The sequence below is a fragment of the Mercurialis annua genome, linkage group LG3 (assembly GCF_937616625.2).
Source record: "Mercurialis annua linkage group LG3, ddMerAnnu1.2, whole genome shotgun sequence".
Taxonomy (NCBI): domain Eukaryota; kingdom Viridiplantae; phylum Streptophyta; class Magnoliopsida; order Malpighiales; family Euphorbiaceae; genus Mercurialis; species Mercurialis annua.
In genome coordinates, this window is record NC_065572.1 from 72,260,130 (window position 1) to 72,273,965 (window position 13,836).

At 29.3% G+C, this 13,836-nt stretch overlaps 2 protein-coding genes across 2 annotated transcripts; both read left to right on the plus strand.

The window, feature by feature from the left end:
- Positions 1-579: 579 nt before the first annotated feature.
- LOC126675349 (transcription factor bHLH36-like) lies at positions 580-2,262 on the plus strand. The gene is made up of 3 exons (XM_050369981.1): positions 580-1,020; positions 1,174-1,518; positions 1,625-2,262. The coding sequence occupies exons 1-3, from the start codon at positions 739-741 to the stop codon at positions 1,688-1,690; spliced, it is 693 nt and encodes a 230-aa protein (XP_050225938.1). The 5' UTR covers positions 580-738; the 3' UTR covers positions 1,691-2,262.
- Positions 2,263-8,062: 5,800 nt separating this feature from the next.
- Positions 8,063-10,582, plus strand: LOC126674060 (PTI1-like tyrosine-protein kinase At3g15890). Its single transcript, XM_050368432.2, has 4 exons — positions 8,063-8,400; positions 8,491-8,635; positions 9,084-9,346; positions 9,873-10,582. The coding sequence occupies exons 1-4, from the start codon at positions 8,348-8,350 to the stop codon at positions 10,498-10,500; spliced, it is 1,089 nt and encodes a 362-aa protein (XP_050224389.1). The 5' UTR covers positions 8,063-8,347; the 3' UTR covers positions 10,501-10,582.
- Positions 10,583-13,836: the final 3,254 nt, after the last annotated feature.

Genomic DNA, 13,836 nt, shown 5'->3' on the forward strand with positions numbered 1-13,836 from the left:
AATCCAAACTATATTATAGAAACAAAAAAAAATAATTTTAGAACTTTAATCCAAACTATATTGTAAAATTGTTTTCGAAAGTACATGGACCAAGTAAAGAAACAAAAATATCTAGGGTCGAAGTAAAGAAAAAATAGAAAATACAAAGACCTTAAATTATGTTTTTCCAAAATTTTAAAACAAAATTTTATTAAGGAATTTATACAAATAGAAAATTTCATACGAATGCTTTGTTGATTTCTATTTGTTAATTTTTATTGATCATATTATTATTGATTATTACTTCTAATTTAAATTTAATTAATTTTAGTTTAAACTTTAACATTTTTAGAAATAATAACTTTACAATAAAAACACAAAAACAAAAAAAAACTATAAAAATTCAAACTCATAAATGTTATAACTTATTAATTTAAGTATATTTAATCTTTAATTTAAATTTTATTTTAGAATAATAACTTTTATTTTATAAAAAAAAACAGTTCTACAAACAATAATTTTTATAATAATAGTTTATACAAATAAATAATTGAATATTTCCAAAACGTAAACATTATAAAAATATTATAGCACAAGTGTTTTCCATGGCAGATTATTACTTTTCTTTTCTATCTTAATATGATAGACCAATTTCAGATCTGAAACCCTAACAAACGAATCCATTAATTTGTCTCACCAACCCATAGATACACAAAGTAAACAAAACAAAATCTCCGAAACCCGATTTTTGTTGGTGCCATGCGTCCCTCTAACCAGCTGTCCTTCCAAATTAACAATAATTCTAACCAAGAAATCATTATTCCAGAAGATACGATCTTGATCTTTGATAACAGTTCAGCTCATGGCCCGAGTCAAAGAATAAAAGGCCGACCAAGAAACCCTAGTTTCAGTCACCAAGAACATGATCATGCCACCGATAGCAAAAAGACTCTGCATAGAGAGATTGAAAGACAAAGAAGACGAGAAATGGCCACTCTTTTCATTTCACTCAGAGATCTACTACCTCTTGAATATATCAAGGTGATTGCGTTTTTAAATTATTTAATTCTTCATGTTCATCGTGTACATACCTTCGAAATTGTTTGTTTCATAGAGTTAATTTTTAAATAATTTAGGGTTTGATTTGTTAGGGTTTTCAGTTTATTTTCATTTTTCTTACTATTGGTTATGCAGGGAAAACGTGCAGCAGCAGATCACATCCATGTAACGGTAAAATATATAAAAGACCTTGAAAAGAAGATTAAACATCTTAGTATGCACAGAGATGAGATCAAAAACCTACCCAATTTAAGCCATGGAGGCTCGAGTGAGGACTTGGATAGCTGTGCCTGTGCACCAACTTATATAACAATAAAGCCTTGCTTGATCGGGCTTGAGGTTGTGATAATCAGCAGCGTCAGTGACCAAATTTTCTGCTTGTCAAGAGCTCTTGAATTGCTAATTGAACATGGGCTAGATGTTGTCAGTTGCACTTCTGCTAAAGTAGTTCAAAGGATCATACACACCATTCAATCAAAGGTATAGCCATATTAATTATCATGCTTTTTCTTTTTGACCTAATATTTTTCTTTGGACGCTTAATTATGAAAAAGAATGCTGACAATAATTTCTTTTGGCTTCACAGGTCAGATACATGATAGAAATTGATGTATCAGAGCTGCAAAATAAATTAAAAGAAGCAATTCCTTGACCTTCCTAGGGTCAAGATATTTTAAAGTCACCGAACTATTGGCTTTTTGCATTTCGGTAACCAACGTCTTTTTTTGTTACATTTTAGTAATTCAATTTGTATTTTTTTTACATCAAGAGATTACTCATTCATATCAAGTGAAGTTTTGTTTACATGGTAAAGGAAACTCAAGGGTATATATATCGTTTTCTCAATGGTATGATTCTTCATGTATTGTTTTTTTCAATGGTAAAATGTTTTGTGTCGCTTTTTTCTATAGTTTTGCCTATGTGGCGTTGGAAAAGTTGCGCTAGCTAGAAAACAATTTTATAATGCCACGTAAGTAAAACTTCATAGAATCAATAATCTCTTCCGTTCTAATGAAAATAGAAATTAGGTTACTAAAATGTAGCAAATGAAATGTTGGTTACCAAATATGAAAAGCGTATAGTTCGGTATCTGCAGAATATTTTAACCCACCTTTTTATACTCAATAACATGGGGTGAGTTTTGCTCAATATTTATCAATACAAAAATGTTCAGAAAATGTTTGTGGTAATAAAATGAAAAATGGCAATCTTCTTGATGTTTTACTTTGCTTCTTGACAATGTAGAAATGATGCATTGTTGAACAGCCCCAAACATGATTTTTCTTTTTTTGCATGCATGAAAAAGAGATAATAGTTGATGATATGAATAATCACTTTCTGTTTACCTATTTATATATGATCATATACATATCATAAAATTCTCTGATACATGATACATTAAGTAGAAAGTAATTTACTATTATTTCCCTATCTTTTTGGGGAAACCATGAGATAGGAGGAGTTTGCAGAAGTAAATTTTTTGCATTCATATTTTTTAGATTGAGAGGTGGAGATATTATTAGGTAAATTCAGTTCACCACATCATCCGTAGACTAAGCAACACGTCATTAAAATGATGGCAATCTTGTAAATTCGTTTATTATTTATTTACACATTTGAATAATAATATTACAAGATTGTCATTATTTTAATGACATGTCATTATCACTACTAGAAAATTGCATTTTACCAACAGATGTTTCCGTCGCTAAAGGCTGAAATCCGTTGGTAAATTAAGTTTTCCGTTGATAAAAGGTTAAAATCCGTCGTTAAATTAAAAAATTTCCGTTGGTAATTCTCTGTTTTCTAGTAGTGTATGTGATAGGCTTAGTTTACGGATGACGTGGTGAACTGAGTCTACCTAAGAATTTATTTTAAAAGGTGATCAATAAGACAATAATTATGGTGTAGATTTATGTATTATTTTAATTCAACTAGGCTGTGCCAAAAAGGATTCCAATATTAGCAAATCAACTTTCCTAAAACATGACAGATAAGATTAAGAACAGACATGCATTTCAACCTGGTCATTTAAGATGTATAAATTTCTTGCATGTGTGACCACTGAGCACTACTATTAAAAAGAGGTTATATAGTAGTATTAATTGCAATAAATTCATGAACTTTAGCATGCTTTTTAATTACCATATAAATTTTAGAATTTGGCATGAGCGGTCATTATCTTTTATGTTTTGGCCATTCGGAACACCGATCTATTTTCTGTTAAAAAAATGATAATGTGATTGTCGGAACAGTGTATATTCTAGTGTCCACATCTACGTTTTTATATAAAAAAATTAGTATTCCAATTTGACAAAAAATGAAAATCTATAACTAAATATAAAAAAATGGAAAGTGTAACTAAATATAAAAAAAAAATTATCAAAAGAAAAATATAAAAAAAATGGAAAGTTTGTAATTGATATTTTTCCAATGTTAAAGTTTATATATTTTATTTGCAATTAAACTACATAAAAAATTATAATTTAATTTGCATTTAACTCTGTAATATGTAATGGAGCATGTACCTTTGTAGAAGAACATTGAAGGATTTTTCTGTTTCTCGAATAATTTTGTTTGAGCTTATAGTTCTCATGTTAGCATGACTTCCTTTGGCAACTTGTATAAATATATTTGTGCAATAATTTTGTTGCATTTGTGCTTGTTGTAACATTGATACCGATGTTGAATCTTTGGTACCAATTGTCGTGACCGGTTCGTGACCGGATTGGTATGCACAGCGGAATCGAAACCATTGGTAGGTATTTAATAATGGATTTAATCAACAAATAACAATATAGCAAAATAATAAATAACACAAGAGATTTACGTGGTTCTGCTTTAAAGCGTACATCCACGGGCGAAAGATTCGAGCCATCCACTAATCATCAAAAGGAGTACAAAATTGGTGGAGAATCACCAAATAGAGAACATCTCTAGTAAATATGCCCTTAGAAGAAAAAACCCACAAAGTGTTTCTCTCTCTACAAGAAGTACCCAAAAGGGTAAGAATTAACTTATATTCCTCACATCACACACACCCCCTTTTCCCCTTATTCACATCAATGTCAACATTGTGTGTTCGGTTTTTGGTGTTTTTTAAAAGGTGAATAAGGTAGGCTATATATAGTGAGTAAATAATCTATATGGCATTAGGAATATTAATCCTAATTGGATTTATACTTCCTAGTTAGCCAATGATAACAAAGTTATCCTTCTCCCAAACACTTCATTAATAGAGTCCTAATACAAAGGAATTAGAATTCTAGGCATATTCCAACATTGCTTTTGCACGAACAGACTTGTTCAGAGTTGAAAAGTGAGCGATTTAAAAAAAATGGTGAGAAATACTTGCATAAAATATGCCCATTGCCTCATTTGTGTACGTAGCTAATTACACTATAACACAGCACTACAATACATTATTAAATAGTTTAAAAAAGTACATTATTAAATAGTTAAAAATCTAATTAATTAAATCACATTATTGACATCATTTTGATAATTTATTACTATATATATATAATTTTTTCAATCTACGAATAATGCGGTAAAAAAAGAGTGAGAATTTTTCAATTCTGCAGTATCATTGGAGCTAAAGAAACATAGACTGGTGAAGGAAATGACTTGAATAGTACCAATAAAGAAGTTGAATATCAAGAAATACTTATATAACTTTTATCTCTGCTGCGTCTGTGGATAAATTTAATGATATTTCAAAACATTAAAATAAAATTATTTATCTATAACATAATTCTAGCTTATCCATTAAATATGCTATATTTCAAAATCCTGCTATAATTATTTTTTAAATTTTTGTCAAATATTCGCAATATATTTGAAACTGATGTAGCGCGATGTTACATATGCCGTTTGAGATTAATTTTATACACAGTATTAAATCATGTTATTTCTAAGCTGATTGTATGTATATTTGACAAATGTTGAAAATATGATAGTATAAGTGGCATGGTGTATGAATGATTTGGTGGACTGATTCTAGACCAATTTTTAAAAGAAAAATCACATTATCATAGGCCAAACTCAAATTAATGCAAACTCTACTAAGCCTCACTAGGTTCAAAAGAGTATAACTCCCAGAAAGTATATTTTCCGAGAAGTTAATTACTAAGGAAGTAAGTGTGAAGGAAATCAATATTTTTATTACTTGGTTCACTTAGTAACTTCCCGGAAAGTTGCATTTTATTTTTAATTAATTAAAATGTAATAACAATATTACCTTCAATAACTAAATTAACTAATTAAATATAGGATTATAATCGTAATTTAATTAACTTAACTAGGGAAGTAGAACATACCTAGGTTTTGCTAGGAAAGTCATTTCCGTAGTTAAAGGGAAGTCAACCCTTCAACTTCCCGGGAAGTAGATTGACAAAAATGAACCAAGCAAAAAAAATATGCTATTTAATTTCTATAAAGATAAATTTTCTTAGTAAACTTACCCCCAACCAAATCTAATCCGGATTGACAAATTAAGAGGAATATTTAGTTTCTACCATCTACAAAAGGTGGACATTAAAAAATTCCTTATACGGGACGAACTAATTAATTGGATTTTGAAAACTAAAGGATCAAAAGGTGGGTACAACGTTAAATCTACAAATTATATACGAGAATCGAAACCATTACGTATAATAGAATAGTTGATGATTTGATCAGAAATAAAAGATACGAAACAGGTAAGCAAATTCATTTGTTGAGATCCCTTATAATTTGATACTGCATGTTGAGACTATATTTATTTAGATTTCATATCTCATATGCAATCTTATTATAATTATAATATATATATATATATATATATATGTATATATATACATGTTAGTTTCATGTTGTCCTATTCTTTATGGGACCTTTCTTGTAGGTACCTCTTCTTTCTTAGGTATAATACATACGGTCAAGCTGACTTTACAAATTAAATTGTGGCAAACAAGCCAAGGAAAAAAAAACAAGAGCATAACATTTAAATTATTTATCAGTAGGCAAGTGGAAAATATATGCATACATAAAAAGCAACGCAATGCATATTAAATTTAGGGGTAATCTCATAAACATTCACGAATTTTACACGTTTTCTCATTTTAATCATGCACTTTAAATTTTCTCATTTTCATGCACGAATTACCATTTTTTCTCAAATTCATGCACGGTGCTGAGGTGTCACGGCTCCATTGGTGTAATTCGCTGAGGTGGAGGTCATTTTACACCAATGAATGAGTGCCACCTCAGCACCGTGTATGAATTTGGGAAAAAGTGGTAGTTCGTGTATGAAAATGAGAAAATTTAAACTTCGTGATTAAAATGAAAAAACGTGTAAAGTTCGTGATTTTTTTTGACATTAACCCTTAAATTTATGTTCAATCTTTTTTTTGTGATAACTCATTATTAAGAAAAAAAATTGATAAAAAAAGAAAACATTAAAAAATAATCGAAGAGTTCGAAAAATTATTACATAGACTTAATCTACCACGCCATCTGTGAAATGATCCAATCACATTTATAACACGTTATTAAAATGATGTCATTATTGTAATTTTGTTTGTTATTTTATACACTTTTAATAGTGATATTACGATAAAGCCATCATTTTAATGACATTTTATAATGTGATCGGCTTAGTACACAGATGACGTTGTAGACTAATCTACCTAATAATTTCTTGAAGAGTTGCGTGTGATCACAGGCGGAACAACTGTCTTTCACATACAGTTGTTGGATAATTATTTATAAATAGTTTTATATTTATTCATTAAATTTTTTAGTTATCTTTAATAGTATTTACTCTCTTAATTAAAAAAATGAAGCCAAGTACTCCTGATTGTTCACCACCAATGTGATTAGTTTTATGAGTGAAATCCGTCCTCTTTTTAATAATTTGATAGATAAAGGTCTCCATTGTATGGTAATTTTGTGCTGGGCTTAATTTGTCATATATCTAAAAGTTTGGGATCTTCTAAGCAGTTTCCCTAAAATCTACGGACCGAGTTCAGTTGGAGAAATGCCTATAAGCCCAAAATAAATTTTAATGGACCAAAAATCAGAATCCATTATGTTAAACTGATCTATACACTAAATTTCTTGCCAACTGATTAACATTTGAAAGCCCATAAACCCATTTAAATGGGTTTATGGGCTTTCAAATGGTTTGAAATTTCTTCCCTTTCTTCACTTTTCTTTATCTTTCTTTGCTTGTGTAATGAGAGTGACATTACAACAGCGACTTGATGATAGATGACCTCTACCATGAGCTAATTCAAACCTAAATTTGAATAGCCATAAAATTAATGATCCTCTGAAGTGCGACTAATACTTGATCAAAGTAATATGAAGGTCAAATTAGTCTAAAAATACAACCCAAATTAATGATTAGATCGGCCAAAAGAATTATAAACTTTAATTTATGTCACTTTCAATTGCTAAAACAATTATGAATAGACCATATATAATAGTAATTAATTATTACTCATTATCTATAGTACTACATCTAAATAAAAGCCATCCATATGAGAGTCCAAAAAAGAATTTCAAGTCTAAGAAAGAATGAGTAATCGATTATGAGGATACCAGACTATCGCTTTATTATATTTTCATGACCGAATTTTGATTTATTTAATTTTAATAATTAAATTCTAGTTTCATTTTAACAGATGTTTTCCGGCCAAAATGACGACGTTGTTGGAGCCAAATTTTGTCACGTGACAATCGTTTTTTACACTTATATATAATTATAGCTCAATTGGAAGTTTTTGATCAAATTAAACTTACATGTCAAATTTTAGAATAAAAAGAAATATGATGCCTATATTTTTTTTAGCGGAAAACTTCTTGTTGAAATAAAATTAAAGTTAAGTAATCAAACTAAAAAAATAAAAGTTTGATAAATTAACAGGATTTAAAATTTGGCACCAAAATACAAAAAAATTTGGTAGTTTAGGTACCCCGGGGTCAGTTGCCCCTTCAAGAATGTTAAACAAATACTACTAATAATTTTAAATTTCTTGTGTCTTCAATGGCGAAAGCATGAGTTACAAAAAATAACAAGCAATAAAATCCATTATGGGGTTTCTAATGAATTGGCTAAATAAATAGCGTATTAATAAAACAAAGTACGATTAAATTGACTAAGCAATTTTCTTGACTTCGTAGACAGCATTTTGTCTTCACCGCAAGGCTTTGTTCCTAATATTCTCCTTTCTTCTTGCTTCCTCCACCATTTCTCTTTTCTTTACAATTCTCACTTGCTATTTTCTTTTTTATTTTTATTTTCTTTCTTGAAAGTTAAAATAATATGAATTGGAGATGTTTCTGCTGCAAGTTCCCTGAAGAAACACAATCGAAGAGGTATTTTTTAACATACTTATTAGGCATGCATATACATATATGATATAGTTTCAAATTGATTAATTATTATTATTTTTTGTTCATTTACAGTGTAAGCACGGATAGAGATTATCCTTGGGAAATTTACAGTCTTAAAGAGCTTCTTCATGCAACAAACAGTTTCCATGACGATAACAAGATCGGAGAAGGCGGATTTGGAAGTGTGTATTGGGGTCGAACAATTAAAGGCGCCGAGGCAATTTTTTCTATCCCTTTTTCATCTTTTTACTGATTTTTCATAGTTTCTTGATTCTTGAAGCAAGTTATAAACTATAAAAATGCATTAAAACGACTAATTTCTTGATTCTGTATTATCTTGGGTATTATAGTGTAGTTTCTTGATTCTTAATTCTTGAATATCCTTAGGAAATAGTTTCTAGTTTCTTGATTCTTAATTCTTGATTATTGATAGCAGAAGTCACGAATAAATAAGGATAATTTTAATAGCTGTTGATTACAAAAGTACCATCAATTAATATTGCTTACGGAACGCTATGCCACTTTGTACTCTCTTTTTTCATGAACTCAAAATTTGTCTTCGCAAACCGCATGGAAAATAGTTTCTATTTTCTTGATTCTTGATTCTTGACTTTATAATATACTGTAGTTTCTTGATTCTTGATTTGCTGTAATATTCTTAACAGATAGCAGTGAAACGACTAAAGGCGATGAGTGCAAAGGCGGAGATGGAATTTGCGGTGGAAGTAGAAATACTTGGAAGAGTGAGGCACAAGAATTTGTTAGGGCTAAGAGGGTTTTATGCAGGAGGAGATGAAAGGCTTATAGTCTATGATTACATGCCTAATCACAGCTTAATCACTCATCTCCATGGCCCTCTTGCTTCAGATTGTTTGCTTGATTGGACTAGGAGAATAAACATTGCTATTGGATCAGCTGAAGGATTAGCGTAAGCAAACTAATTACTCATAAAAACTGATATTGACATTCAAATTTTAAGTAACTGATTAATTTTGGGTATTAAGTTTTAGGGAACACTAAATTTTAGCGTTAATTGATTTTGACTATGCACCATTAATTTATTTCAACTTAGACACTAAACTCTAAAAATATAAGCAATGAAGGGTTTTTTTAGTGAGTTCTAATCAAATTGAATCTACATGGCGATCGGATCTTACCACGTCATATTTCATCTTACATTTATGATGAGTATTAAATGTTCGCATTCGGTAAAGTTCCATTATAGTGTAAGGAAAACTTTGTTGCTTAATGACGCGGCAAGATCCAGTTAATAGATAGACTTAATTTGATAAAAAATTACTAAGAAATTTCTTGCTAATGATAATTATAAAAATCATTATCTAAAGTGAAATAAATCTAAAGTTTATGATTAAAATAAAATGACAAAGTCTAGTGAAAATTTAATACCCCTTATATAATTTATGTCAAATTTAATTACTTTCTTTGAATATTAGGTATCTGCATCATAAGGCCAATCCTCATATAATACATAGAGACATAAAGGCAAGTAATGTTCTTTTAGATACAGAATTTCAAGCAAAAGTTGCAGATTTCGGATTTGCAAAGCTCATACCAGAAGGCGTTACTCATTTAACCACTAGGGTTAAAGGAACTTTAGGCTATTTAGCTCCGGAATACGCCATGTGGGGAAAAGTTTCCGATAGTTGCGATGTTTATAGTTTCGGAATTTTACTTTTGGAGATCTTTAGTGCAAGAAAACCATTAGAGAAACTACCAGGCGGTATCAAACGCGACATAGTTCAATGGGTCACACCATATGTTCAAAAGGGTGCATTTGATCACATTGCTGATTCTAGGTTAAAGGGTAAATATGACAGGATACAACTTAAATCGGCGATCATGGTTGCGATGAAATGTACCGATAGTAACCCTGAGAATAGGCCTACCATGATCGAGGTTGTAGATTGGCTTAAAGGTAATTATCTTGTTAAGAGAAGGACAAAAGAGGTATCTTATGTGCAACACAAGGTTGTGGAAGACGAAGAAGATAACAACGGTAATGATACTGATTATTATGAAGAAGAGTTGGGAATTGAAAAGTTCAATTTTAGAATGAAATAGATACTCTTTGAATTATTCAATCTGGAATCTTCTTGTTTACAGTATTTTTTAAGTTATGTGAATAAAACAGTTTCATTTGTCATTTTCATTTGTCTATGCTATATTTATAATCTAATCAAGCTTTAGATAGAGGAAAATATTTATGTTGCTATACATTAAATATCTTGACAAATGTATGCATTGAATTATTAAATTAAGCTCAAAACAAGGGCATAGTAAGTTGAATAACAATAAATTATTACTTATTATGTGCCAATTAAACATTTCATTTAAAAAGATTAAATTAATTCACATACACACACACATATATACTTGTAAATACTATTAAAACATTGTGATAGTATTAATTAAAATGTAATAAAATATGAAATTCAAGGGTTAATTATAGGATTTATAGACTTCATAAATATTGAAAAACATTTAAAAGAAATTATAAAATAGAATAGTGAATACATGTTTAGCTCAAATCTTAACTAGGATGTGATAGCATGCATATATTTAAAATAATTATTGACATTTATATACAGCCGCTTAAAGGAGGTGTCGATGCCTTTATTGATGATTTATTTTGTTGTCTATACATTTATATAATTTATTATTTAAATTTGTGAGATGTTTTGCGAATTATGCTGCGTATTCTCTTGCTCAAGCAGCTTGTCCAGTTCGTAGGAATGTCTCGTAATTTCAATTAATAAACATCCATTTCACCCTAAAAAAAATTGAATTTGTTGATATTGTCTTTTTCATTTGTATCTATATATGGAAGAATCAGATAAACTGGCATATATAGCATAATTGTGGATCAAAATTATGGCCCATGTATTTGTTCCTTATTATTATGTTGTGCCCTATTTTTCGGATAGGCCCAGTGAAGAAAAGGTTGGGCCAGTTGTCTAATTGATATCATCTTCTTGCCTTTATGAAGGCAAATCCATTGCCCATGCTAATGGCTATATAGGATGAATAATGTATGATAAAATTAATAAAAATTATTGTAAATTAAATATTAAATATAATAAATATTTTAATTTTTAAAGAATTCAATATTTTATTTGATGTTTCTCAACTTAAAAGTGTTGACTTTTCACTAAATAGATTACAATATTAAATTTTTAATCGTTAAATTATAAAATATTAAGGGGAAAAGGAAAATGATTTTGAGTTAAGATCTAGAAAGGAATGTATAAAACTTTAATTATACAAACCTAGGTTAGTATTATTTAATTGATCAAAATAAAAATGATTTTGAGTAGAGTGAGTCAAGGGGGGAAAGGAAATGATTTTGAGTGCAAACTGCATGAATGGGTCCATGATTTTGACAAAGCATGATCCGAGATTGCTGGTTATGAGTGTTATGTAGAATTTAATGGTGCTATTTATATTTGTTCAAAATATAAATAAAAATGTTGTCATTGTCCATCGATACCGTATCAATTTGTTAAAAGTGAACAATATATTATCCCACTTTGTGACGATTTTCTGATAGTAAGGGTCGCTTTTCAATTTTTCCAATCTCAATTGAATAGTATATATATATGCAATTGAGATGTTCAATAAAAATGGTCCCTGAAATCCTTTTAGTTTTTATGATGCATCCATATGTCTCTAGGCATTATATATGAGGCTGGCCTACAAAAAATCATCCTCTGTATATTTATTCTTTATGTTATTTTTTTAAAAGATATATTTAATTTGATAAAAGAAAAACTACATGCAATCGACAAGCTCAAGAAATAAGATTACAAATAAATAAATTTTTCTGCGTCTTGAGCTAGATTATGAGCTTCCTAATTCAATAATCCTCTTACCGAAACACAAGAGCAATTTCTTTGAATCTTTGTCTATGTTCTAAGACTAAGCTACTACTTGAAATTGTTTATCTCAATAGCTTATTTATTAAAAAATTATTGAAAAGAACTGTCAATATTTAGCTCAAATTAATAATGGGCTGTTGAGTATAATTCAAATTTTGACAGGGCACAGCAGTACATCACATTAAAGCACACTCATTTTTTCATATAATTGAAAAGGGGAGCGTTTGTACGAAGATTTAAACCCCAGACAGTTTACTGTCTAGTACTTATACCATCTGTGTTATAGCTCGTTGATAATTTTCATTTAATTAAACATGCATTTTTTTCTCTTAATCTTAATAAAAACAAGAAATATATATTGTAATTTATAATTTGTACAATATTTATTGTATAAACATTGCCACCGTTCTATACTTGCAACAGTTTTCAGTGTACGTATATGTTAAATAACGAAACATTCAATGATAAGAAAAAATTTAAATTTATAAAAAAATGTAACTGGCCAGCTCCAGCTGTAAAAGAAGAAGCTAGGTGCGCGCATAAAACAAACATGAAGTCCAAATTAACATAATGCATGCCCATGATAGCCTTTAACCATTTGAATCAGCCTATTTGGAAGGCTTAATATATAGCTCCTATAAATGCATCGGAAGTTTCTGAACCAAAATAAAAATAATATGTTTTCCTTATCTTGTATGCCGGACAAGTCTAATGAAATATAGCTCAAATGGTATAAGCGTTAAATAACAATTCTGTTAAGTTATAAGTTTTATTTTTTTCATAAGCATCTCAATTATAAAAAAAAAAAAAACTCTCATATGTGAGATTTCTATTCTTTGTAGTCACTTTAAAACTAGGTAGTACATACGCGGATACAGAGAAACGAGATATTTGGATACAAAAATAGAGATACAATATCATTTTAATATTTTCTATGTAAAAAAATGAAGTTTCGAATATAAAACATAAAGTTTTTAAAATATTTTAGAAATATAATACGTCAATTTAATGAAATGTCCTTACTATTTAGTTTCAGATACTGAATGATAAAAAGAAAAGATATCGAAAAAAAAAACTTAATTACTATAAAAGAGGTTCATAAATAACCTGATCTAATTAAATAAAAAAAATTCAAATCTATATATACACCAGAATGCATGCATATGCCATAAAAACTCCGGCGAGGGCTTGCATTGAAGTTCAAATCCCAAAGTGCAATGTTATTTATAGTAAAAAAGAGAGTAAACCTAGGTATCCCTATCTTCTTAATTAAATTTAGCAACTGGGGAGCCTTCTTTTTGGTTGGCAGGTGCATGTTTAGGACAAAATAAAAGCAGTTCAATTATCTGTCAAAAGTAGTATTATGGGGCCAATTTGCTGCATTTTTATTGGCATGCATCAATTATTTTATCGAATTTTATTACTACATTAAACAGAAAAATAAAAAACTAAAGTAATTAGCTGGACAAGAGAAAGAGAGGTAATGAGCCGGCCTATATTAAGTAGGGTTTCCAATGCTCAT